We start from the raw sequence: 27,863 nt of genomic DNA on the forward strand, positions 1-27,863 counted from the left end.
ACGGCAAAATGAAATGAAGACACAAACTCACGGTGTTCCCTTATTAACAAGTACACAAGTGTATTATTTCATTTTATTTATATATGCAAGCAAGTTTATGTCTTTACAAATAAAAAAAGCCACTGTCTGCCCAAGCTGTTGGCACAGATATGTACAAAAATGGAGGAGTGAATCATAAAGCCTGCTACTAAGCAACCAGAGTGAAGTACAAAAAGTCTAGAGCACTATGGAGAAACAGAAAAAAAAATTAAAAAAATTATAAGAATAAAAAACGACTTCCAACGTCCAAAATGTCCGACCTGACACAATGCATGAATCTGAAAGACGCTCAGTCGAAGGTCACAGACTGGCATTGGCGCTGAGATCTGTGGTTCAGAGAGGCACAGAGGATGTGATCTTCATCCCGGGACGCAGATCACATCGTTCTCGCTGCACGGTGGAAGTCATGTTACTGGGATTCATGCTTTATCACGCTGACATGGTCAGTTTAATGGATCCGCTGGCGGGACCCTGGAATGGTAAAGTGAGTCCATGATCAGCCGAGGTCAGCGGGGAGACAGAGAGGACGCAGGAGGAGCCACACGCGTGTTCATCTTAACACGGACACCAGGGGGGGGGATGAGGAGACGGAAACAAACGGTGGAGGGGGGGAAAGGGGGCCGCTCACATCCTCTGCCTCGTCAAACCCGCTCCTCCCAAACTTCGTTTAGGCTCCGCCCACACCGCCTGGCAACCGTCACACCTGAAATCTGCTCACGTGATGAAGACCTTGAAGTAGCCTCGTCTGATGGAGACTGAGCCTGTTGCTTGGCAACGCAGAGCTTTACTTCTGCACCAGCGGCTCTCGTGTTGTCGTGTTTCAGGCGTGATTGAGTCACGTATGTTTAGAAACAAAAACAAAAAAAAAGGGCCCGGAGCTGCGGTGTGGTCGTAGCCTAAACACCCCCGAAAGGAGGAGGGTCAGGAGGAGGATCAAGGAGGAGGAGGGTGTGACCAGCGGGGGGTGGGGGTGCAGGAGGATGGGTGGCCAGAGCAATACATTACACCACATCTGCAAATCCGCTTTATTAGGATAAACAATACAGAACACCATAATCATATCACTGGAGACTCATAGATTCATGCACTTTTATGCCAGAGATTTAACGGGGATGGATTTCTCGTCTTGGTTTTCGTCAAACTGCTACAATATATTGCTCTGGTGGTAAACAACTGAGCAAGCAAGCTAGCTTAGCAACACCATTAGCAACAGGAACTGCGATACTGCACACTGAGAAGTGAAAAAAAAAAAAAAAAAAAAAAATAGACAGCAGAACAGCGCCAGTGGGGAAAAAAAAATGACTTTTTTTGTTTTTGTTTGTTTTAATCTTTAAAATTATGACCATTGAATGCATAACCATGCCACAAACAACAACTAGATTCACTGTCTTTTTTTAATTTTTTTTTTAATGTATTATAAGATTATCTTCATTATTATGAATTCATTCGTTTTCATCATTGTTATTTCTTCAGGTTATAACCAATGCTGCAAGACTATACACAGGTCCCGCTCCGGGGATCTCAATGCACTTACACACCAAGAAGAAGAGAGAGAGAGAGAGAGAGAGAGAGAGAGAGAGCTCACAATGGTCAATAAGTGCACAAAAAACTATTTTTTTCTTTTATCTGAGGTTTAAAAACACTGACAAGACATCCATTGTCAGGCAATGAAATGATAGAATACTGTTACTGTAAAACTAGACCCTTAAAAATACTGACTGGACGCAGCCGAGACGCACCTGAACCGGACCGAGTCTGCCGGAGTCTCCCTGCCGCCGCTCACTGCGTCACCTTCAGCTGCATTTACACAGAACGCGCAGAGTCGGATCCCGGTCACGTGACCGCTAACTGACCTCCCGGTCGAACCTTTAGAAGTTGTTCGAGAGTGAAGCGCGCCCGTGACCTCTGCGGTGTGTGTGTGTGCGTGTGTGTGTGTGTGTGTGTGTGTGTGTGTATGTGTGTGTGTGTGTGTGTGTGTGTGTGTGTGTGTGTGTGTGTGTGTGAAAACGCAGCTCTGCAGGGAGCCTCAGGCCTCCCGCAGACTCCGTAACAGGAAGTCACCTTCCCGGCTGCTTCACCTCCACTGTTTCACATATATGTATATCTTTTTACAGAGTTAATGCAGGTGCGGCGCGTCGCACCGCCCACACGAACGGAAAGAAATAAAACAAGTTTTTTTTTTTCCATCTTTTCTAATTGAAATGAGTTCACATTTAAAAAGTTTCAAAGGTTAAAAGTCGATAATAATAAAATAGTGACATGTTGTCGGTGAAAAGTAAAAGAGCAAAGAATTATGGCTCAGAATGATGACTGGTGGAGTGTGTGTGTGCGTGTGTGTGTGTGTGTGTGTGTGTGCTGGTAGTCTCATCAAATCAAACCGACGTCATCACCACCATCGCCATCTTCATTGTCAGCGGTCCGACCGAAGTCACGCTGAATTCTGTCTCTACTGGCAGATAGAGAATCATCACCTTCCTCTCAGACGCTCCTCGTTCTCTGACGGCTACACACGGAAAACGCAAATCTGACTGGGAGGGCTGCGAACGCACCACGGGAGAGCTCTGACGGGACTCGAACGCACCACGGGAGAGCTCTGACGGGAAGCGAACGCACCACGGGAGAGCTCTGACGGGCCGCTCCTCAGCAGGCCGGCCGATCTCCGACCTCCTCAATGAGCAGCAGCATGTCAGACACCTGAAAATCAAAACCTCCGTCAGAACCGTTGTGTTTTAAAAACTGAGAGCTCTGCTGAAAACGCAGCATCCAGGAGAGAAGCACCTGAGGAGATACCGACGCTCAACACCGAACACGAGCAGAGAACAGCCGTGAAGCCACAAACCTGGACATCAACTCACCAACACCACTATTCTTTCAGCACTTCCTCTTTCCAAAACTTCCAAAACCTTCTCCTCACTCTCCGTCCATCAGACCCTCAACCTCTTCTAGCACCTGCCGCCAAGCCACACCTGCACTGCCGAGACTCCGCCCACAGTTTCCCCACCTGTCCGCGTAAGTCAGTGTCAGCGATCGATCGGTCTCGTCAGGGGCCGGAACGTAAAACAGAACACACGACGACAGAATGAATCCCTCCACATGGTTGTGTGTGTGTGTGTGTGTGTGTGTGTGTGTGTGTGTGTGTGTGTGTGTGTGTGTGTGTGTGTGTGTGTGTGCAGATCCTGAATTATAGAATCATCACATGAAACTATGAACGTAACCCCACCCCCACCCGACACCGGCCCCGTTGAACCCCCTCGGTGCTGAAATCACACATAAATAATACAAACGTGGCAAAAAACCTCGAAAAAACGTGAGAAAAAACATCCGATGACAAAAAGACTTTGTGCTGCTAAGATGTGCTGTTTCTCAGGACGAATCACAAGTTTATACAATCTGGGGATGGAGGAGGAGGAGAAAGAGGAGGAGGAGGAGGAGGAGGAGGAGGGGGGGGGGGGGACGGATCCCTGTTTCACCGGCTGTTTTAAATCGTAAGTGCTGTCAGTCCCAACGTAAATTTGTTTTTGTGCCATCAATTCGTCTTCATGTCTGATCGATCAATATAGTATTTTATCAACAAGTGCATATCACCCCCCCTCCCCCTCCCTCCCGCCCCCACCCACCCTGCAGACGACCCCCCCCCCCCCCCTTTGCTCTGACATACTGGTCTGTACGCAGGACAAGAAACAACCGATGAAACTGGGCTCCAGATTAGAGGAGGAAGAGGATGGGGGGAGGAAGAGGAGGAGGGGGAGGAAGAGGAGGAGGGGGGAAGTTGGCAAAAGCTACCCATTTGCACCCGACAGGCACACATTTTCCTCGGGGGACCTTATTTCTCATCGTAGTGCGGTGAAACGACACGACACAGCATGACACCACCGAACAACACCGACCACTCAGTCACATCTACATGTCTCAATGAGTGTGTGTGTGTTTGTTTGTGTGTGTGTGTGTGTGTGTGTGTGTGTGTGTGTGTGTGTGTGTGTGTGTGTATGTGTGTGTGTGTGTGTGCTGCAGGTATTGAGGCTGTAGGGAGGGGGAGGGGGGGGATTAAATGATGAGCTCACAGACACCGAGCTGCTTCCTGTGTCGGCTGCAGACCGTTCGCCGGCGACTCGTTAAAATGTCTTTGGGTTCTTCTGCTCCTTCGTTGTTGTTGTTGTTTTGTTTTGTTTTGGTTTCTACGATATCTTCTGCTGTTTCTCTGATTTCAGGCGGTAAAAGGTGAATTTTTCTTCAACCTCCCGGAGCTCTTAAAGCTGGTGGAGCCACGTTGAGACGTCGGGGTTAATAAAGTGAGCCGACGCTCTGCTGCCGACACGAGGAAGACGAGGGTGTCTGTGTTCTCATCGGTTGTCGTCTAATTTCTGCCTACTCGTGTCTTTACTTGTGTACTTGAATGTTTTCACTCGTGTGTGTGTGTGTGTGTATGGGGGGGGAGTGTATGTGTGTGTGTCTGACAGGTACTTGTGTATGTATGTGTGTGTGTGTGTGTGTGTGTGTGTGTGTGTGTGTGTGTGTGTGTGTGCGTGTGTCGTTTCTCGTGGCGGCTGTGTGTATTTATGTGTAGGCATTGAGGCGTTCTTTGGAGCGTGTAGAGTGGATGTCGTGCAGCTCCTGCTCCTCCTTCGACTTGATGTCTTCGTACTTCTGCATCCGGCTGGCGTCCTTCAGGTAGCCCCAGTTAGCGGCCAGGGCCATCAGGAAGTGCACCTGAGGAGGAGGAGGAGGAAGAGGAGGAGGAGGAGGAGGAGAAGAGGAGCGGGTAGAGAACGGTGTGTGAGGAGCAGTGCAGCTTCTTCTTCACTCGGTGCATTGCATTGTGGGACAACAGCAACACTCATAAATGGTCTTCTGATTGTCCAGTGATTGTCCAGTGTGCAAGTTGGCACCAGTCGGTACCAGCTCTCACTAAAGACCTACAACCAATCAGATATAAGAGTGTTTGTTCTCACCATGGCGATGACAGCAGCTCCCGCTCCCGCCAGCGCGCACACGAACAGGTGGAAGGTCAGGTCCAGCTGTGAACAGAAACACGAGTGTCATTATTGAAGGGGAGGAGTTTAGAGTTTGCCGCTCTTCGTCCTCACACTGCTGACAGGTTACATCACTTCCTCTCACCTCGTTGGATTCACACATCTTGAAGAACTTCTCGGATCCCGTGCACACCTTCCTCTCCTCAGAGATGGTCACCGCTCCTGAAGGAACACAAACAGCATCAGCGCAAAGCTTCACCTCAGCCAGTATTCATTTAATTAAAGCCTGGCGGGTCCTCCACTGGTGGCCACCGGGGGGCGCCCCGGTCTGACCTCCGAATCATCACAGAGCCCAGTCCAAACTCCCTTTAATACTTTCCTCCTGAGAAATGTAGTGATGCGGTGATGAGTTCACTGACAGGAGGACTTGGCAGCTTCAACATGTTGGACAGTAGATGGCAGCAGAGCAGGACACTGAGGACGTTGTGGGTATCCAGGAGAACAACATGGTGCACCGGGCTGTGACTGCATCCAGCACTCAGATGTATGCACAGACATGTAGAGGTGGAGGTCATCCATCCTGTGATTGGACGGTTTAATAGGAAGCTACAGACTACAAGTTTCTTCAGTAAGTCAATTATTTTCAAACGTAAACTATTCGACTCTCTGTTGTGTTTCTGCTCAATTCAGATTTCCTCTGTTCATTTCACTTTAAAAAAAAAAAAAAAAAAAAAAAAAAAATCCTTTTTTTTTTTTTTTCTCCACTCTTTTTGAACACAGAACATTTGTGCTCTTCAAACTGCGTCTCTCTTCCTCAAAATATTCTTGTGAAGATGAAGAGGAGCTTGCAGGAAAACATCCAACCTTCATCCTGAATATTTTGAATTCCCTCTGCAGACATTTTCATTTCATCCTCATGTGCATTCATAGAAGAAGTCCCTGCTCCTCGTTGGACCGGGTTGGAGACGGGTCTCTGGTGTGGGCCTGTAAACAGAGACACTGCTGCCTGCTGTTTTGGACCGAACCAGATTTAGTTCTGTTTTCACTCCCGACATGTTCCCGTTTCCTCGGCCTCTGCTCCTCCTCCTGCGTTCTGTTCTCCACTGCAGATAGTACCTCCTCAGTGCAGTGCTGTTTCTATGGCAACGCAGCGTGAGACCATGATGTCATCTTCAACATAACACACACAGGTACTGTGGAAGACGTCGGCAGGTGCCGAACAGAGGAAGGTCTGGACCTCGGTGCAGCGACGCCGTCGGTAGACGTCGAGTAGAGCCGAGCCGAGCCGAGCCGAGCCGGTACCGGCAGTAGGAGAAACGGGGCTGACAACCCATTTTGTCCGTCTGCCTGCGGGACGCCTCATCAGTGATTCGGTCACTTTCACGCCCACGTTTTCCCAGAGTCCACCTGCATGTCAGGCCCACCTGTCTAATCCCTCCAACACCCCGACTAACACATGTTCTGTGTGTTTCAGGGCTGGTTCCTGTCCGATGACTTCTCTCCTCCTGAGCACTGCTGTCGCCGTGGCAACATGCAGCACTGCGCGGCTCTCTGCTGGCAGTTTGTCGCTCACACACAGGTTTTTTTCCATCACACGTGCCAGTTTGGTATTTTGGTGAGCCGCCACTGACCGGGCTGCACCGGGGCGGGAGGAAACGAGCTCCGTGTGTTCAGTCGGTGATCAGGTGATGAAGCATGTCATCCGTGGTCCACTGAAATGGCTTCATAATCTGAGCAGCAGTTTGTGAGAATGATAATAAAAACTGATTTTTCTTGCAGCACAGATCGATGCGGGCGACCGTTCTGGGGTCAGAGCTCCACGGTGAGCAGACGAACAGCAGGTCAAAGGTCGGGAAGCTTTAACCCTGTAGGTCAGAAGAGAACGATGCTCGTCTCTGTCCTCTATGTTCTCCTCCAGGACAACACTGGAGAGACGTCAGGACGAGACTCTGACTGAAACCTCACAGAACTCTGAACTGAAGACACTTCCATCCAATCAGTGGGAGCCTGAGAGGATCTGCAAGATGATACCGCTGCCAGAGGAGCTGAATTAAAGGTCTGAATTTGTTTATAAATTAGATTTATTCTTAAAAATGATAGAGAATGATGAGATGGATGTGCAGAAATGCTGATTTTTACCAATTTAAAATCATTTAAACTTGGTATCGTTCCATCCACCAGCCGTGCTCCGTCGTCGCGGTGATACGTACCGAACTGACGCAGGTCCAGGCAGAGGTTGGCGCTCTCCACGGAGCTGGTGTTCTGACACATGGACCAGACGTTGAAGTACATGAAGACGGGCAGGCTGGTGAACGCTGTCACTCCGAGCCACACCAGGAAGAACAGGTAGGCCAGGAACATGAGCTGAGAGCACAGGGACGGGAAGTCAGGACGGACGGGACGTCAGGAGATAAATACAGCACGTAGAAACACTACACTGCTCAGCTAGCTCAGTCTTACTGTAACTAAGATATCTGCTGATAAACAATATCAATGGACTTTTAAGGTTTTAGCTCCACGTCATGTGTTTAAACCAAACCGATCAAGCTAGCCTCCGCAAGGATTTAAAGTGCGCACCTATCCGTGGTGTTACGGTACGGGTTTCACCAACTGGGTCACATTTAATAGACAAGTAAAAACTACATTATATTACATACTATATGAAATTCAGTTCTAATCATATATTCCCATATATTGAGGAGGCTGAGTGATATTTAGTGAGTGATGAGCAGGGTGTGATGTCATGCTGATTTGAGCGCGGTACAAATGTACAGTTGACCAATTGGATCTCTGGGTCGGACCTACTTGTTTTATATACAAACGTCTGACATGAAATCTGTTTCCTTACGAATGCAGTCAGGCAGCGTCCGCAGGCGGTGATCTTGAACTCTCCGTAGAGATCCCTGATGGCTCCGGTGGTGAAAAAGCCCTCCACCAGCAGCAGCACTCCAAACACAAAGAATCCAGCTGCCAGGCCGTAGATGATGTACTTCAGGATGTCGATGCTGTGGAGAGGGCGCGCATCGCACTGGTGAGTGTTTGTTTGTTTTCATGCTGCATCCTCAAGTGCTGTTTGTGCACTGAATTAGCTTTTTCAGCTAAATCACCGTGTGTGACGGCCAACAACAAGTGTGTGATGGAAGGGGCGGTTGAGGCGGTGGGCGGAGCTAACGGTGCTTTTCTCCATTATGATCCCTCAGATGTTTGATTCCTGTTCGTGTTTTCTGATGGAGGTTAATTTTTGAACGTTGAAAATTTTACAAACATGAGATACTTCGATACGATTCTGAATATAAACTTTATGGTAGTGGAAGCTCTTCATAAAGAAGCTGAACGTACGGAAGCGCTACGAACAGAAGGTCTTTGTAGTGTCCAGAGGCTGCACGTACAGAAGCCATACTGTGTGAACGAAAGCTGAATGGATGGAAGTCGTTCTGTAAAAATAAAAGCCAAATGTACGAAAGCTGTACGAAGGTGAAGCTCTATGAACGGAAGCTCTACATATCGAAGCTCTACAAACGAAAGCTGTATGAACGAAAGCTCTATGAACAAAAGCTCCACTAATGGAAGCTCTACGTATTGGAGCCCTACAAATAGTAGCTCTACGAACGAAAGCTCTTTGTATGGAAGCGCTACGAATGAAAGCTCTACGAACGAAAGCTCTACGTACGGAAGCTCTACGAACGAAAGCTCTCCGAATGAAAGATCTACGTATGGAAGCTCTCCAAATGAAAGCTCTCCGAATGAAAGCTCCACTAATGGAAGCTCTACGTATTGGAGTCCTACAAACAGTAGCTCTACGAACGAAAGCTCTTTGTATGGAAGCTCTACGAACGAAAGCTCTCTGAACGAAAGATCTACGAACGAAAGCTCTCCAAATGAAAGCTCTCCGAACGAAAGCTCTCTGAATGAAAGATCTACGAACGAAAGCTCTATGAAAGAAAGCTCTCCAAATGAAAGCTCTCCAAATGAAAGCGCTCTGAACGAAAGCTCCATTAATGGAAGCTCTACGAATGGAAGCTCTACGAACGATAGCTCTTCCAACAGTAACTCTACAAACAGATAGCAATCACATCTGAATTGGATCTGTTTTAAGAGGAAGCGTAAAAGAAGCCACTGAACCATGTTTTTCATTTTCATCCCACATTGGCGACGGACGCCGGCTGATTTCGGGATGTTAAATTCGGAAATGAGCTCTCACACCAAAGCAGTGTTTCAAGTCTAAACTGATTAAGAGCTTCACTCAGTTAAATATCTGAAATATAGTCAGCTTATTGAGTCAAGATGAAATGTCTGAAGTTTACATGCACGTCTGGTTTCAGACCAAATCAGACAAATCTGATGGTTTACTGTTGCTGAATGTTTTACTCCTGTGAAAGTTGAGGGATTAAAGGAAAGGTTAGTTATCTCAATACAGCACGTGCACGACCCTGAGTTTCTACTGTTGGTACTGGCAGCAGAGAGATCTACTTTAAATAAATATAGATTCAAGTGACAGAGCCGTCCTTCTTTGTTAATATGCAACAAGTTTAGCTGAAGTTTATAAAAAGCCTCAACAGTCTGAGTCGGAGAAATGTAAGAAGTGTTTGTCCCTGTGAGAGAGGCGTGATTTCACACAAAAAACGCCAACTTCACACTGACTTCAGCTTCTGCGTACGAAGCTTAATGTGACCAGAATAATAAAATCCCACATTTGGACGTGATATTAGCTGCCAAACAGTAGAAAGAATAAAGTCATTAAAAAGCAACAAAGGTCAGTAAAAGAAAAAAAAGAGTCACTCACATGGTGAACACATCCAGTGTATCTCCCGGGGCTCTGATGACTTCAAAGTAGTTCTGCAGGATGGTGACGGTGCCGCTCAAAGCCTCGTGGCCACACCCACAGAACAAGGCCACGCCCATGTAGAGGAGGATGGTGGCGATGAGCGAGGCCCAGGGCAGACTGCCCACGCAGCGCTCGCAGCACTCCTTACAGCCTGAGAGAGAGAGAGGCACAACTGTGAGGCCGACAGCATCTCCAACACAATCCCATGAAACAAAACACAAACTTTCCCCAAGACACAAAATATCAGGCTGAAAGTTGATGAAATGTTCATAAAAAAAACAGAAAAAGTGAAAATCAAAGTTACCAAAGGTGAAGAAGGTGGCGCTCCATCAAAAGGTTGCGTTCGAGTGTTTTGTCTGAGTGTAAACGTCACGTAGATGTAGATGAGGAACAAGATGATTTTAGGAGGTAAATCAAAGGCGACACTGAAGAACTCGTGTCCTGCGGCTCTTATTTTGAAATAAGCCGCGATGAGACGAAACGTGAGGTATTTAATACCTGTTAAAAAAATGATTTTTTTTTTTCTTCTGTATCGTTGGGTTCCTTTTTATAACACTGTACAGTCTAAACTAACCTGACACAACTGAAGCTGTGGTTTGATGCTTTGGTGGATCAATCAGTTCAGACAGTTTTCCTCCAGGAGGAATCAACAACTTTCAGGAGGAAGTATTTGTCTCTTGAGCAACATCAGCAGTTTGTAGCAGTATTAACTTCTCAGAGATGACAACATGCATCTATTAAATCAAAGACTATTAGTAAACATTGATTCGGGCGGGACTCGAACCCACAACCTTTGAATCACTTCTTCAGTGTTTAACTAGAAGTCCAATGCGCTATCCTTTGCGCATTGGACTTTTAGTTAAACACTGAAGAAGTGATTCAAAGGTTGTGGGTTCGAGTCCCACCACAGTCAATGTTCAGTTGTAATCTTTGGTGCAGGTTGATTTAATAGATGCATTATCTTTGAGAAGTTAAGACTGTTCCAGGGTTAAAAAAAAATGTGTAGATCTCAGGTGCTGATGTTGATCAAGAGACGACACTTGGAAAACTTCCTCATGAAGGTTGTTGCTTCCTCCTGCTCCGTGTGCATCACTGTGCTGCGTTCAGGAACACTCTCTCAACTTATTGATCCACCCTCGTGTAATAGATTTAAATTGAATGAGCAGTTTTTGTCTCCTCAATGAAGAATAAATCAAATCAACACTGACAACAATGCTGATATAATGCTCGTGCATCCATCAATCAATCAATTAAACTGACTAAATTTAATGTGCTCATTACCCACAATCCCCCGATGCAGGTTTCACTGCTGTGTGCTGTATTCATTCAGGATGGATGTAGCTCAGCTTCGCCTAAAGACTGGAGTCAGGGGGGGAACTGTCCACCTACAGCACAGCAGAATTAACAACCTTCCCACGACTCCACCGGCTGTTTAAAGTCGACTAGAGCAGCAGGTTTTGGGTTTTATATTCAGCGCCCATCGACCCTTTAACTTACACGACTTTTATAACTCAGGAGGGAAGATAAAATAGGATCAGCTGCAGAAATCTGAGCAGTAGATTTATAGCAGACTTCATTCAGTTTCCAGCAGCAGTGATTCTCCAAACCCTCCTCTTCCTCTTCCTCCTCCTCCTCTCCCCTTACAGGGACAGCACCACACAGGTCTGGGTTGTATTGTGTGAATCATATCAGCCTGCTGGCTACAAAAAAAACCTTGATGCATCCAAGCCTCTTCCTGCTCCCGTTGAGAGTCAGCGTTGGTCTTTTTCTCCCGTTCGGGATGATTAATTACAGCTCTCCACCTGCCAGCGTTATATAACAGCGCCGGAGCTGTGAATGATGCACCAGCAGCTCGGGTGTTTTTTTTAAATGACTCATTTGTGTGGCTCTGATTTGACTGTAGTTGCGGCCAGATGAAGGGTAATATGTGAGGGGGAAATGTTTCCAGTCCACAGATACTGTACCAACCCACATATCATGTATTCATGACAGCGTACAAAAACTGAGCTGAGGTTTTGGTAAAGCTGCGATGGAAGCAAACTGCACCGCGAAGAAACTAACATTTACGTTTTTCTCTCTTACAACCGAACAATGTGAGCAGGTGTGTTGCGAAACGGAAGGAGACCTCAATTCAATTAAAGTTTATTTGTCAAATCAAGAGTTATTTCAGAGCAGAGTAAAGTTTTTGCAATATTATAGAAAGGAACCAAACAATTCAACAATTTCTACGTGAGCTTGGAGGGAGAAACTCCCCTTTAACGGGAAGAAAAACCTCCGACAGTTGGAAGGAAAAACTTTTCTGACGTGGATCGTTGTTTAACGAGTTGAACGGAGCGGTTGGGGGCAGGAAGTGACCATATTTGGAGGAGCAGGGGAGGAGCGAGCGGTGGATCTTACTGATCTGATTGGAAACCCGATGTCCCGCCCACCGATAGCCGTAACCTGACTGCACCACAGGCCTGTCAATCAAACAGAAACATGGCTTTTTGAAGTTTATTTTCTAATTAATGACGGGATCATTTCCAGATGGACCGCCAGAAAACGAATAAGAAGGAGCGACTTTAGCTAACAACACCGAGATAACTCGTGGAGAAATGTTCTCCGACCGGCCCGTCCAACCAAGGACTCATCCTCATAATTAAACTTAAGCTTTTGATCTCATAAGATTGGACAACAGCTCATGTCCCGGCTCTCACCCAGCTCGGCAGCTCATCGGTCCAGCAGAGGACAGTTCAGGTGCAACAGCTGAGTTTAAAGTTGGAAGAGTCCCCCCCAAAGAAAAAACACAAAACTTTACAAAACTAATAAAGTTGATAATAAAGCCACATCAGACTATAAATCACTGACTGGTGGAACCTCCTGTCTTTAACAGAACTGAGCTCCGGTGGAGCTTCAGCGACCCCTGCTTGTGAGACGTTGTTATAACACCTGCTGGTGAAAACGCACGTCCAGACATGTTTACGTGAGTTCAGTGAGATTTGAGTGTCGCATCCTCTCTGTTTTCTGTACATCAGTGAAGATACTGATGATGAATTTAAGATCCCTGTTTTCTATGAAGAAGATTTTGGTGTTAAAGGTGACGCATGTTCTCCTGCTTGATTGACAGGAGCCTCTGCCTATCAGATTTATCTGTGATGCCTCCTGCCCGTCTCCCCCACCCCCTCCCGCCCTCCACCTCTGAACTGACTGTCCTCTCATATAATGACAGTCGATTCAAAGGTCGACATGTTGGACTTAAAACAATCCTGATCAGCCTGCACACACACACACACACACACACACACACACACACACACACACTGACTCGCTGTAGCCTACATGAAGTTGGAGCAGCAATCCTAAAGGAAGCGAGAGAAAGATAAAGACACACTCATACACAGACACCGCTTCTCTCCTTCACCTCCCCGTTGCACAGAAAGGGTTCGTTTGTGTGTGTGTGTGTGTGTGTGCGTGTGTGTGTGTGTGTGTGTGTGTGAGTCATCGTGCCGCTCAGGTTTAATTGACCGGCCTTGTTGCCATGCCAACTGGGGTGTGGCAGGAGCCCGCTGACCCACTTTGCCTGTAGCGTTGTCATGGAAACAGTGCGGCTCTGCGAGTGTTACAGTCCCACTAATGCACATTTTCACACACACACACACACACACACCATCCATCTTCACAGACGGTCTGTTCTCGTTTCTCGTTTTTCGTCTCGGTTTGTGAAAAAAAAAAAAAACAATCGGCGAACGCGTTTGTTTTCTCCACGATATCCGAGGCGCCAACCGAGGGACAAAGATGGCCGCCCTGCCTGGTAGGAAGGGACCATTTTGCGCCAGCTGACTCCATTTAATAAAATGTTGGTGGCAGCAGAGGTACATGCTAATTTTGTTTGTGTCGGATCCGCTTGCGTGTCAGACGCGCACGCACACCACACACACACACACACACACACACACACACACACACACACACACACACACACACACACACACACACACACACACACACACACACACACACACACACACACACACACTGCTGCAGCTCGGAGGCAGATGGACGGAGGGGCGGAGCTTGAAGCTGTGATATAAATGTGTGATGAGTGTGTGTGAAGCTCTCTCTGCGAGGCCGCTTCATGTTTCTGTCAACAGCTAAATATTTTCTCCGTCTGCAGATATCTGCATGTGTGTGACTGTGCAGTTGTGTGTCTGACTCTGTGTGTGTGTGTGTGTGTGTGTGTGTGTGTGTGTGTGTGTGTGTGTGTGTGTGTGTGCGTGTGTGTCCTGAATTTCAACCATGTTATAATCCTCGTCATATTTCCATATTCGGGCTTTAAACGCATCAGAGACCCAGTGACCTGGTAAAAAGTGGGACAGGCTGCGTCTGTATGTACGCGGCTGTTTCTTTGTTTAGGAGGAGAGAAATGTTTTCCGAGCTGCTCGCTGCTCCGTGTCTGAAAGTACTGCAGCGTGTATCATCACAGCAGTTTAATGTGTCTCCTGTTGAAAAAAAACGTAGTATCAATACATTTTTTATTATTATTATTATTATTGCTACTTGGATCTTAAACTCTGATAGTCATGTTATTTTTTTTGGTTTCTATTTTCTTAAAACATTTTAAAGACATTAATTTGAGTGTTTTTTTCCTTTTTTAATTCATAGCAAATTTGATTGTTCGTGAACGAGCCTCAGTTACATTTTTAAGAAAACTGTGCTGGGAAATATTTATTCAAGTTTTAGTTTACAATAATTAACAGTATATTAGTTTTTTTTATTTTTTATTTTGATTGTTTATGAATGTCAAAAGCTGTCTTTATTCCAACTGTAATATCTGTCTGTCATTTCAGGATTATATTTATTTTTTACATAAAGTCTCCTTCTGACATAAAGAAAACTCGATACAGTTCAAAATGTATAGCACTAACAGACATAAATCTAATGTCTGATTCATATGTTGACGAAATCTTTTATATACTTTTATGTACAAGGGTAGATCGATAAGTTCAGGGAGTGTTCCTGAATGCAGCACGGTGATGCACACGGAGGAAGCATTCGAAGTGTCGTCTCTTCTGATTACTTTTCTGTGCCCGCTGGTACGAGAACACTGGAGGAAGAGGACAACATTCATCTATTAAATCAAAGATTATAACTAAACATTGACTCTGGTGGGACTCAAACCCACAACCTTTGAATCACTTCTTCAGTGTTTAACCAGATGTCCAACGCGCTATCCGTTGCATCACAGAGCCACTTCATCATCACTAAAACAAACTGAGAAAGACGGAAGAAGAGCACGTAGACTAAATACAGCAGGGAGGGAAGGACAACGAGGGACAGGTGGAGCTAATCAGGGCCAACAATCATACGAAGGACAGCATTTCAAGGGTCTCTCTTGACCATTTCCAGAGTTTGACCCCAAAATCTGATGTTTCTCTGCTTCAGATTCAGGTCCAACGGTGAAATCACAAATGTTCTCGTACCGGCGGTCACAAAAACGTGTTGAGCTCAGGTGCTGATGTTGATCAAGAGACGACACTTGGAAGCAGCTCAGTGAAGAAATGTCAGCAGTTACTGGTCGTTAGATTTTATGTAACGTTAAATAAAGTATCATCATCAATAAGACATCATTTAATAAATATTCTCAGGAACACATTCCAGTAGATCAATCTTTTACATTTTAATTAAACTATGAACTGTTCGTACTATAACCGTGTTGTTAGTAGAGTCACAATAATTCACAGATTCATTAGTTTGTTGATCAACTGAAGATTAATCTGCATGTATTTTATTGACTGTTTCAGTTATCTTTTTAAAAAGAAACAGGATCCCTCTGCTGGTTCAACTTCAAACACGACGAGTTGATTCTCGTTGTCATTAATGATCTAAACTGTCATACATGATCTAAACTGTCATGAATGATATAAACTGTCATACATGATATAAACGGTCAAAATAAAATACATGTAAAGATGTCCTCTTGTGTAGAGGGAGGAAAAACAGACGAGCATAAGATTACTCGATAATGAAAACAATCATTACAGGCAGCCCGAGTTGTTTGTGAGCATTGTGTGTTACCTGGCTGTGATCCACACACACACACACACACACACACACACACACACACACACACAGAGTTGTTCTCTGCTTCTCAAACACACGTTCAATACTTTCACGTTGCTCATTAGGCAGCAATTTGGACCGAGCTGTTGAGCCTGATTGTCTAACAGACAACATAGCTGCTGTGTGTGTGTGTGTGTGTGTGTGTGTGTGTGTGTGTGTGTGTGTGTGTGTGTGTGTGTGTGTGTGTGTGTGTGTGTGTGTGTGTGTGTGTGTATCCCTGTGTCTTTGCTGTGAGAGAGGATTACTGAGGCCTCTCACACAGATACACAAACACAGAGAGAAACACACACAGTGGCCTGAAGATGCACTCAAAGAGTCAGAGCGCCGTTCTAATGGAAAACGACAAGTTCAGCCCCGCTGGACCGTTAAGGGCTGCGCTGGGCTCGGCCCGGCCCGGCCCGGCTCGGCTCGGCTTGGCACAGTGTAACCCAGATAAATACCAACATGTATTAGCGCTGCTGACTCGTCGTCAGGTGGAACTGCTCCTCAGGTTCTGATGGTCTGATTGTCTGAAGCACATTCACAGAATGTTCTGTTTCATATGGATTATATGGACACACACACACACACACACACACACACACACACACACACACACACACACACACACACACACACACACACACTCTGAGTTAATGGCAGTGGCCTCTTGAAATGATTCCCCAAGCTGCCACTCAAACTGTCTGTTCATCCACAAATCCCTTGTTGCCTCGAGTCTCAGCTGAGGGACCGATACTGCCCTTAACTTTGTTATTAATAACAATAAATGATAACAAATAAACAACTGGGACATACAATAATAAATATATTCTATCCTGAGGTTCTAGTCAACATTATAGTTAAAGTCCCAGAAATAATTCCTGCTGCTCGGGTCTCAATCAATGTGACTGATCTGATTGGAAACCTGACGATACTACGTCCCGCCCACCGATAGCTATAACCTGACTGCAACACAGGCCTGTCAATCAAACAGACACGCCCCCAAAAACACATCTTTTTGAAGCTTACTTTCTAATTAATGACAGGATTATTTTCAAATGGACCTCCAGAAAATAATAAGAAGGAGCGACTTTAACTAACAACACCGAGATAACTCGTGGAGAAAATTTTTGGACTTTGTATTTCATGAGAGAAGTTGAATGGGAGTCTATGGAGCCGGAGGCTTTTTGGATCCAACCTCTTGTGGCACTCGGTGGTATTGCAGTTTAAGACACACTTTTATAAACAGTCTGTTACATTACTTTGATTAAAACTACACATTTCTCCGTTTTTAAAAAAATATATATATCCAGGATGATTTAAGTACTCAACAGAGGTCTAGTAGTTTTTAGACATGATTGAATCGATCGCTCTCTGATTGTGATGTCGCAGGCAGCAGATCTGCTCTGATGTCCTGGATCGTCTCTCAGGTCGACAGGTGAGGACAGACACAAACATCTCGGTCCTATTCGCTCTAACAGGAACGGCGTTGATCACCGAAGGCTTTTATTTTTCTAAACTGTGCACCACTTCCTCCACAGAGTCCTCGCAGATCAGCTGGTCACAGTCTCCGCCCCCACAACAGTCTCCGCCCCCACAACGGATCAGCAAGCACGGTAGGCTCATAATTTTTCTGGTGACTGTTGGTGACTTCTTGTGTCATAAAGACTTTTATTAAGCGTCCCAACTCTGAACCTGCTGCTGAACGAGCGTTTTTAAAGGTGAATTTGAAGAAAAACTCAGTTTGGACTTTAAAGGAAAATGCAGCAAGAAGAAACTGGAAATCTGTCTGTCGTTAACGTCGTGAACTGAAAGTGATTTATTACCCTGGAATGTGTAAATAGAAGCCTCGACAGGCTGCACATGTGCACAACATGTGCACCTCTAAACACAAACAGAAACCCTCTCAGAGGTTTTATAATTCTGTCTCAGCGCTGCTCGTCTGCTCCAGCTTCACGCTCATAAAAGACGAGCACACAGAGGAACCTTCACGGCTCGCAGGCTGAAGACGCGCCTCCAACCAGTTCAACACTAAAACAAAATACATTCAAATCCTCTCTGAGAATCTTTTCTGTGCTGTCGAGGATGAAGATGGAGGATCTGAACCACTCCCTCGTTCAGGGGAGCAGACTGTAGTGATGATGTCATCCGCAGACTATCGCTGGAGTGACTCCATGAAACTGTGAAAACTGGCAGTGCTGCCAGTGACAGCAGAGGATGAGAGAGGATGGGAGAGGATGGGGCGGAGGGAGGGTTTCTGTTCGCGATGCAGTCAACACAAAACCACTTATTGATCCGACACCGGCTCTGATTTGTCCCCGAGTGTCTCTGAACCACAACAACGTCTGAAACTGCGTCAGACAAACATTCGTGTGGAACAATCCTTCACATTTCGGACTGTTGAAATATTTAGACAGAGAGCTCCGAGGTTCAGCTGCTGGGGAGGAAAACGTTTTTTGTTGTCCCATTTTCGCTTGGTGTCAATCATCAACCAGCAGCGACGTCTCCCGTTGGTTTGTGAACGTTATGAAGCCTCCAGTTCAGATTCTGTCCGTCGCCATCTTGCTAGTTCGGAGCGGTTTGGAGCAGGAAGTGACCATATTTGGACGAGCTGGGGGAGGAGTGAGCGGTAGATCTAACTGATCTGATTGGAAACCTGACGATACTATGTCCCGCCCACCGATAGCTGTAACCTGAGAGCACCACAGGCCTGTCAATCAAACAGCTACGCCTTCTTTTTGAAGCTTATTTTCTAATTAATGACGGGATTATTTTCAGATGGACTTCCAGAAAACTAATAAGAAAGAGGGACTTTATTAAACAACACAGAGAAAACTCGTGGAAAACATTTACTGACTTTGTATTTCATAAGAGAAGTTGAATGGGAGTCTATGGAGGCTTTTTGGAACCAACCTCTAGTGGCACTCGGTGGTATTGCAGCTTAAGGTACTTCTGCATCGGTCTCATTTTTCAGCGCTGGAAGCTACGAACACTTTGATATACAGTCTGTGATCGGTCTGTGTCCACGTCACGTGAGCATCCAACGAAGTCAACTATGTCTCAGACATACAAACAAGGTGCTTCAGGTTCAGGCACCAGTTTGGGAAAAAAAAAACTTGTTTTGGGTTAAAATAAGTACATTATTTGCGCATGTTGGTCCATCTAACCTCCTCCCTTCACTCTTTCTACTCGGTCACAAACTGTCCAACCGTCGCATGGAAAGTTACAGACAGCAGCTCCTCTGAAGGACCGAACTGCTCCGGAAACACAACCTGGAGCTCCTCCAGATTCTCCTCCTTTTGTGTTTTTACGTTTCTCTCTGTCCTCATCGGGTTTAAACTGGCGGCTTTCAAGCTTCGCATCCTCTCGTCATGAATCGTCGCGCTTATTTTGAAACGTGACGTTCTGTGGACGAACGCAGCTGCTGCTAAGACGCCTGTTGGTGGCGCTGTAGTAAGGCTCATTAAACCTCCAGCGTGGGGGAGGGTTTTCCTGCTGGGGAGCATGAATCTGCTCTCCTGTTATATTTGAACATTTCCTCCGTATGAGCAGAAACTTTGTGCCACCGGCGCTGGAAGATATTTGATGGCCGTGAGCCCAGAAACCGTCGATATCTGGATGTGAGCGCCGGTTGGACGAACCCACCACCAGCAGAGGAATAATATGAGTGTTAATGCGGTGGAGGGTTGAGGGTTAACGTCCTCCACCCACCGCCAGTCGGAGAACACAGAGCGCTCAGCCTGCTGCTGATCCACTCTCAATTCTCATCTCTTCTGTCAGTGTGGTGAAATTACCTCCAGTATCTAACCCCCCCCGCTTCCCTCCTCCCTTCTGTGGGCCTGCTAAGTCGATTTGTATTGACTTATCCCTCTCTCCATTAAGTTCCTTTCTATTAGTGGTCATAATAATGAAATGGATACGAAACAAATACACAAAGTCCGCTCTCAGTCGTGTGACTGCTCGGTTATTCCTCCGACTCCGACAATAAATTAAAAGCTAATTATCCCGGACAGTTTCACGAGGAGGTCGCGGAACGAGCCTCAAACCCTCAACGCTTCTTTAATGACGTCTACATATTTAACGGGACAAATATTTCTTTAAAACGGTGTTTCCTGGGAGAAGTCCTTCTCCTGTTTGAGCTAAATTTAACGAACAAACAGCGGACGGTTTAAACGAGCTGCGAGCGCGGACCAAAGGAAAGACGGTCTCAAAGGACCGAGATCCGCGAAGTCAAACCTGACAAACGGAGAGAAAGTCGGAATCAAACAGGAAGAGATCAAACAAACTGAGCAAACAAACAGCGGTTCCCTCAGCTCCTCTGGTTGGTGGTGTGCTTCTGTTTGTGGTAGTCCGCCCTCCTCCTCATCCTCCTCCTCATCCTCCTCATCCTCCTCCTCTTCCTCCTCCGGTTAAAGCCTCTGGTTCTCTAAATGACATCCTTCCCGGTATGTGAGCGTCCACTGAGCTCGGGGTCAGAGAGGAAACACTGACATGAACTCTGCATTTAACGACACGTTTCGAAACATTTTCACCTGCTGGAAACTTTCCAGCGTCACTTTTGGATGACGACACCCTCGGCGGTGATTATTTTGCGGCTGAGTCGACTTCAGAAGAAAACTCCGTGTTGGAATGAAATTTTTAGTAGCCACTTCCTGTCACACGGCATCTCATCAGAGCGCTGCTCGCATGAGAAGATCGAGTCGACCAGCTCCACAGTACTGGGTCACCAGGAGACGATTGGAATATGTGTCGAGTGGAGAATTAAACAATTAAAGCTCAAAGCGCGTTAATGTAAATATATAAAAAGGAACCGTTGGCTTCCATCTATTTCAGCAGACATTTGGAACCAATCAATAATCATGGTAGCGTTCATATTTCATGTTTTAATATCATCCAAAGTCTTTAGGCAGCAAAATTACAACGTGTTTCTTTTTCTCTATACAGAAAAATAAATGGAAATCATGCGCCCTGTCAGGTGTGTTCACCTGACAAACAACAAAAAGGTTCTCTGTTTAGAGAATTCAGTTAAATGAGTGGTGTGGAATACAGGAAGCTTACGACTGACTGATCCTTTCAAATTAAAAGCCAAGTTTAAACCACAGACTGTATATAAAAGTGTTCGTAGCTTCCGGGTCTGAAAAATGAGGCCGATGCAGAAGTGCCTTAAGCTGCAATACCAGCGAGTGCCACTAGAGGTCGGCTCCAAAATGCCACCGTCTCCATAGACTCCCATTCAACTTTTTTCATGAAATACGAAGTCAATAAATGTTTTCAACGAGTTGTCTCGATGTTGTCAGTTAAAGTCGCTCCTTCTTATTAGTTTTCTGGTGGTCCATCTGAAAATAATCCCGTCATTAATTAGAAAATACGCTTCAAAAAGATGGGTTTTTGGGGGCGTGTCTGTTTGATTGACAGGCCTCTCGTGCAGTCATGTTACAGCTATTTGTGGGCGGGACGTAGTATCGTCAGGTTTCAAATTGCATCAGTCAGATCAACTGCTCGTAAATAAAGATGGCCAACATGACAACGTGGTGGCTGGTTGCAGTATAGTTCTAAGCCCCGCCCCCTCCTCTTTAGCCAATTGAACATGAGCTAAACTAAAAAATTCAACATACACTGCAAATAAAAGTTCTGATCCGAACAACTGAAGGACTGTTCCTTTGATTGACGCTGTGATTGATCATCATCTGTTTCAAACCACTAAATGTCATTAGCAAGTTAATGCTAATGTTACAGCTAGCATGCTAAAGGCACAGCCAACCTTGTGGAGAAATGTAGCTGATGTGAAGCTAGCTAGCTAGACAGCTAGCAGTCATCATGTTCAGCTAGAAAACGATCAGCGAGATAGTCCAACACAGTCAAGATGGCAGCTGGACAACGTGAAGTTCAAGGGGTGTGGCCTAGTATGTGTGCAGGGCCTTACATGTTTTTTTGTGAATGATGTCACCAGAACAAGATTCAACATTTCTGACAGATTTTAGCTTTAATTTAATACGGTGGGAGGAAGTGACGACACGTCGGCCGTCTTTATTTACAGTCAACGATGAAGTTTAGATCACGTCAGTTTTTAATGTATTTCTGATGCATAACTTTGTTTTTATTGATTGATTGAACTTTACGTAATAGATGTTTAATGAATGAATGAATTGGCTCGTCTTCTAGACAGGATGATGTTCATTATTAATATTAGCCAGCAACACATCAGCATCACTCCATCAGTCAGTCCTCGTCTAATGTTCACAGTTTCCACAACAACAGTTCATTTAAACTCATTCAAAGCCCAAAACATCTCTGAGACACAAACAAACAGAGGAATATAGAAAAATATCATCGGTCCTGTAAAGATAACTGCGAGCCCTGACGTGTCTAACAGCTGCTCTGCTTCCCTTTCACGTGTCGGGCATCATTTCATCGCACCTGTGTTCAGTCAGCCGTCTGCATCTCATTAAAACAGAGACTTTTAAACTCAACTCAACGGGATGAAGATCTAGGACGAGGACTGGATGAACAGACGGGAGTGGGGGTGAAAATAAAAACAAAACAAAAAAACTGTCAAAGTGGCTGGAATGAAAAATCCTTTTTGCTTGAAACGCCATGTCTCCCCATCCAGCGCCCTGATTGGCTGAAGCAGGTTCCTTCCAGAAAAAACACACGAGTCCGCCTATCACACAGCAGGTGACAATGCCCTAACGGTGTTACCATAGATACAGCGTTAATTGTCGTAAATGTCAACGATTGTTTATTTTCTCGTCAAAAAAATAACCTCCAGCGTCGTTCGCGCGTCTGAATCTGTAGGAGCAGCTCGACGAGCGTCGGCGTTCAGACCGAAGGTGCGACGAAGAAAACGGACACGCCCATTTTTGCCGCCAACAACAACAACAACAGTAATTATCGTGTTAGGAGGTTTTAAAAACCAGAAATATATCTGCAAAGAGGCGGCAGGAAGGAAGAGAGAGGAGAGATGAAAGGATAAATTATTTGAAATTAAAAAAAAAAAAAAAAAAAGGGATGGGGGAGGAGGATGAAGGTGTGAGGGAGGGAAGAAGGGAGGGAGGGAGGGATGGAGATGAGTTAAAATAGAGGGTGAGGCAGAAAAAAATGAGGCAGACTGATGGATGCAGAAAATCCAGTGTGAGATACACTGAGAGGTGGAGATGAAAAGGCAGTGGGCCGGTGATGGAGAGATGGAGGAGAAAATGGAGGGAAAGGAAAGGGAGCGACACAGACAGCAAAAAAAAAAAGAAGAAGAGGGGAGTGGGCGGGGGGGGGGGGGGCATGCAGAGAGCGAGGGAGAGAGGAGAGAGGGAAAGGCGTTCAGACAAGCGTGAAGCATCAACAATGGAGGCTAACAAAGAAAATCCCAATGGAGGCATCAATCACTGCCCCACTTATCCCTCCTCCCTCTGATTTTTAGTCTTTATTTCACGGTTTGGCCCTGCGCCCCCACCTCCCCCCACGCCACCCCCCCCCTCCTCACCCCCCAGCCAGCCAGCCACTCCCACCTCCTCCATCCATCCATCCATCCATCCATGCATCCATCCATCTGTCCGTCCATCTGTCCATCCAGCCTCCAAAACAACACCGACCCTCCGGTGTCTGTCATCTGCTCTCAAACAATCTGCTCGCTTCTGCGTCGAAACGCGCAGGAAAAAGCGACGGACAGCAAACACACAGACGGCTCCGTTAAAAAAAAAATCACAGCCCGTCTTTTGGTCCCCGACGAGGACGACGGTCTGTGGAGCCCCCAAAATGTAAATGTGCAAACAGAAATCTGGATTATTGTTTTTTGGTTTTGTTTTTTTTGTGCAGGGCATGTTGGCGGTCTTTCTCTCTGCTCACAACACACACACACACACACACACACACACACACACACACACACACACACACACACACACACACACACACACACACAAAGGAATCCCACGACACCGACAGGGATGGATGAAAAGAACAATGGCATGAAGGAGCAGCTGATGGGAGATAAAACTGACTAAATCACTTTTTACGTCTTACCTTTCTGGCTCTGCGATTCGTCCATGTTTTCCTCCATCGCGGCCGCTTACAGTCCTTTTGTCTCTGATTTCGCGTGAAGCTGTTTAAAGCCCCTTGCTAGAGCTCGGCTCGGTGTGCGTGTGTGTGTGTTTGTGGGAGGCAGTGTGTGTGTGTGAGTGTTTTTTTTCCCTCCCTGCAGATGATGGAGGCTCAGGGAAGTCCCTGTTTCAACGCTCTCTCTCCTCACCCTGCCTATCCCGACTCCTCCAGCATCCTATCGTTGTGTCTATCTACAGCTGTGGATCACTGTTGCACGTATGTCCTTAAATAATGCAACAAACACAGAAAAAACATGCAAAAAAACCCCGAAACATTTCCTTCATATAAAGCTGTTTTTACACTCCTACTGTTGCATAATGAGCATAGAATAAATGACAGTCTGTGAGAGAGAGAAACCTTTCATTCAATGTGAAATAAAACAGGGAAGAAGTGTAAATACTGACACATGAAGAGAGCTCGTTAGACACAACACAATAAAAACAGATTTAAATCACGTTAAAAAAATACACTGGGAATAAAATGAGATGAGGGGAAGGGGACCATCAAACAAGTCAGTGAAATGACAAAGATTTAAAATGACAAGTGCACTTCAGAAACAAAAAAAGACTCCTGATGAGTCGCCTCAGAAAGTCTTCACACCGCTTCACTTTTTACACACTAGGGAATTTGAATTAATTTAATTACATCAATCTGCACAAAGAAACTGAAAGAAAACGGTGAATTTCTTTAAAAAAAAATCTAAATCTGAAGTGTCATTTAAAAAAAGTACCTGACTGGAGTCCACCTGTGACAAACTGAATGGAAACACCTGAGTATACAAAGATCCCACCGGTCAACCTGACTGGAAAATATTAAATAGTTAAAAAGTACATCAGGAAATCACAATCTTGCAATTGCATCAATTAATGCAAATTCAAGCAATCTCCGCAACATTTGCGTTAGCCTTAAATTTTCCCAAAACTTGCCACAATTTTTCTGTAAAAAACATCGTGAGCAGAAGCTCTGCTGAAAGTGTTACGGCATAAAGTAAATCTTTCAAAATAAAACTGACTTTATTACGAACAATAAGTGTTCATTTCCAACCAGCGAGGCTCCGCCCCCTCTCCTCTCACCACCAAAACAAACTGCTGCTAGCCAACCCCTACAACAGGAAGTGACGGGGTTTGTGGGAAATGTGGTCTTATGATGGGAATGAGGAATATGTTAAACGAGTTCTATACTCAGCCAACTCCTCCAAATATCTGAAGGTAAAGGTCGAATACTTTTATGAATAAATTAGCACAACTTTCTTCAAACACGTTTTCACTTGAGTGCAGACAGGATATAAAAAATTTAAATTGTATTGAAACACAGAGTGACGGCGTCTGAATGCTTCCTGTGGCGACTGCAGGGCCAACAAGTAGAATTTTTCCTGACGTCATGTAACCAGATTCAATTATTTTTATATTTTATCTTAGATCTTGCAGAAGTTCCAGACCTCTCGGCTCTAATTCAAATTTTCATATGAACGAGAAAGTTAGCAAGCAGACGGGACAGAAGGCGGAGCATGCAGCGGCTGAAGAGTCACATATTTGATCAGAGGCTGGTAGAGGTGAAAGCCGAGATAAAAGGAGCGTGAAGGACTCGGTGCACAAGTGCAGAAGGAAGTTAAGATTTAGATCCTGCACTTAAAATCACAATGTTCTACGTATGTTGCTTTATAAATACAGTTGTCGGGTTTTAGCGGAGAATATTTTCATTTTGGTCTCTTGTGTGCAGAGAAGTTTGCTACAGAACCTTTCTGCCTTTGGTTTTTGCTGCTGTAGGACAGGTTCTGTAGCTCTGCAGCCGTTCATGTTTCCGGATGTTTTCATCACATCCATCATCAACTGCAGGTGTTTTCTCAGGTCCACCCGTCCTCTGTTCATTCTCAGGTCCACCCGTCCTCTGTTCATTCTCAGGTCCACCCGTCCTCTGTTCATTCTCAGGTCCACCTGTCCTCTGTTTATTCTCCATTCACAAAGGCCATGAAGGGCACAGTCTTCAGACTCTGCCTCCTTCCCAGGGGACATGCTGGTCAGGCCCAGGAGTTCCACAAAGTGCCCTTTCCACCTCCTGACAACATCCCCAGTCCGAATCATCAGTCCTCCTCCTCCGCTGAGAACAGCCGGGGTAAGCACTGTTTCCCTTTCTTGAGGATTGTTTGCCAGAACTTTCTTGAGGCCAATTGAAAGTCCTTCTCTCTGGCTTGCCCCAAACTCCTCCCACACCTGAGTTTGGGCATCTGAGACTGCCGCAGCCCTTCTGGCTTGCTGCTACCTCTGCAGTTATATAGGATACCGCTAGGCCAGTCAGACCCAAAAGGCCTCCTTCTCCAGCTTAACGGCTTCCCTTCACCCTCGTGTCCACCACTGCGTTCTTGTGTTGCTGCTGCGAAAGGAAACGAATGAGTTTCTGACCACAACTCCTGCTGGCCGCATCCCCAATGGAGGTTTTGAACACGTTCCATTCGGATTCTATGTCCTCAACCTCCCCCGAGATGCTTGAGAAGCTCTTCTGGAGGTGGGTATTGAAGACCTCCCGGCAGGGGCTTTTCCCAGCCGACTGCCCTGCCTTCTGATACAACTCACCACCAGGTGGTGATCATTTAACAGCTCTGCTCCTCTCTTCACCCAATTGTCCAAGAGACATGGTGCACGGTGCTCTGCGTGGAGGTGAGTCCAACTATATCTAGCTGGTACCGCTCCACCTCCCGCACCACCTGTGCCTCTTTCCTCTCTAGAGGGGTGACGCTCCATGTCCTTAGAGCTAGTCTTTGTCACCGGGGTTCGGCTTGCCCGGTCCGCTGTTGGACCCACCCCGATGTTTCTTCCTATGGTTGGTAGGTCCACAAGGTGACAGCTCCATGTTGTTTTTTCAGGCTGAGCCTGACAAGGCTGCATAGGAAAAGTTGCTCGCCGGTGAGCCCCCCTCCCAGGTTTGGCTGCAGAAGGGTGCTCGGTTTCCCTCGTCCATGAGAGGTAGCGATTCCTGCTGGCTGCTTCTCATCTTGCGTGTTTTGAACCGGTCATAGTCTGACCTCTCCTCTGTGACCAAGTTGCCTTTGGGAGACCCTACCAGGGTCTGATTACCCCGACAACACAGATCTCAGGATCACTGAGACACTCAAAACCCACCACTACGTTAAGATGGCGACTCTCCGACTAAACCAAACTAACCTCATCAACACTGTCGGTCGCATAATCCAATGGGGGACAGATTTCAGGGTAACACCAATGTGAAGGCAGACTGGTGGAAGATACAGTGAATCACTACCACCCCATAATGTTCAAATCAAAGTGGTTTAATTCCTACAGATGACTCCTTTAAAGAGGGCCGGTCCAGCTCTGTCTGTCAGGGTTTGTTTCCTCCTTCTTGTATCTCACTGAGTTTATTGCAGCTCATAGACCACTTTTAGAAAATAGGGTCAAACAAACGAACTGATGGTTTAAGATTTAACAAATTGTTGGATTTTAACAGCTTCTTATTTCATCCACTATGACAAATCTTCATGTGAAAAGTGACTGAAGCTGTCAGATAAATGTGGTGGAGTGGAAGGAGACAGTAGCTGAAAATAGAAATACTCAAGTAAAGTACAAATACCTCCAAATCGTAATTGAGTACTTGAGTAAATGTACTTAAATGTTACTTTCCACCACAGACTCTTCTCATGTTGTTCCAGGATGTAAACAGGAAGTTGAGGTGTTCCTGTTGTTGCCTAATGGCTGCTGTTCTGATGCCCTCTGCTGGACACAGAGAGGAAATACACCAGGCTAAAAAGTTTCAAAATAAAACACTTTAACAATCTAAACGTTATAATATTGATCATTATAAAAACAGTGGAGGCTGAAAACAGATATTATTTTCAGAATCTGCTT

General features: G+C 45.8%; 1 protein-coding gene and 1 long non-coding RNA gene across 2 annotated transcripts; one reads left to right on the forward strand and one right to left on the reverse strand.

The window, feature by feature from the left end:
• Positions 1-35: 35 nt before the first annotated feature.
• On the reverse strand, positions 36-24,168 carry LOC138209293 (neuronal membrane glycoprotein M6-a-like). Its single transcript, XM_069167762.1, has 7 exons — positions 23,929-24,168; positions 9,793-9,985; positions 7,858-8,014; positions 7,220-7,373; positions 5,155-5,231; positions 4,989-5,054; positions 36-4,746 (listed from the first exon to the last, which is right to left on the reverse strand). Exons 1-7 carry the CDS (start codon positions 23,963-23,965, stop codon positions 4,594-4,596), a joined length of 837 nt encoding a protein of 278 aa, XP_069023863.1. The 5' UTR covers positions 23,966-24,168; the 3' UTR covers positions 36-4,593.
• Positions 6,786-7,263, forward strand: LOC138209294 (uncharacterized). Its single transcript, XR_011179149.1, has 3 exons — positions 6,786-6,831; positions 6,928-7,065; positions 7,191-7,263. It is a non-coding gene; the product is annotated as an uncharacterized lncRNA (long non-coding RNA).
• Positions 24,169-27,863: the final 3,695 nt, after the last annotated feature.

The sequence above is a fragment of the Embiotoca jacksoni genome, unplaced genomic scaffold (genome assembly GCF_022577435.1).
Source record: "Embiotoca jacksoni isolate LCO1_2020_lvr unplaced genomic scaffold, fEmbJac1.0.p SCAF_4, whole genome shotgun sequence".
Taxonomy (NCBI): domain Eukaryota; kingdom Metazoa; phylum Chordata; class Actinopteri; family Embiotocidae; genus Embiotoca; species Embiotoca jacksoni.

Excerpts from the sequence above, each read along its gene's own strand:
- LOC138209293 (XM_069167762.1), bottom strand. The coding sequence starts at position 23,965 with ATGGAGGAAAACATGGACGAATCGCAGAGCCAGAAAG. Across the intron at positions 7,374-7,857 it reads GACGCTGCCTGACTGCATTC|CTCATGTTCCTGGCCTACCT; the intron begins GTAAGGAAACAG and ends CTGTGCTCTCAG. Across the intron at positions 4,747-4,988 it reads GAGCTGCTGTCATCGCCATG|GTGCACTTCCTGATGGCCCT; the intron begins GTGAGAACAAAC and ends CCTCCTCCTCAG.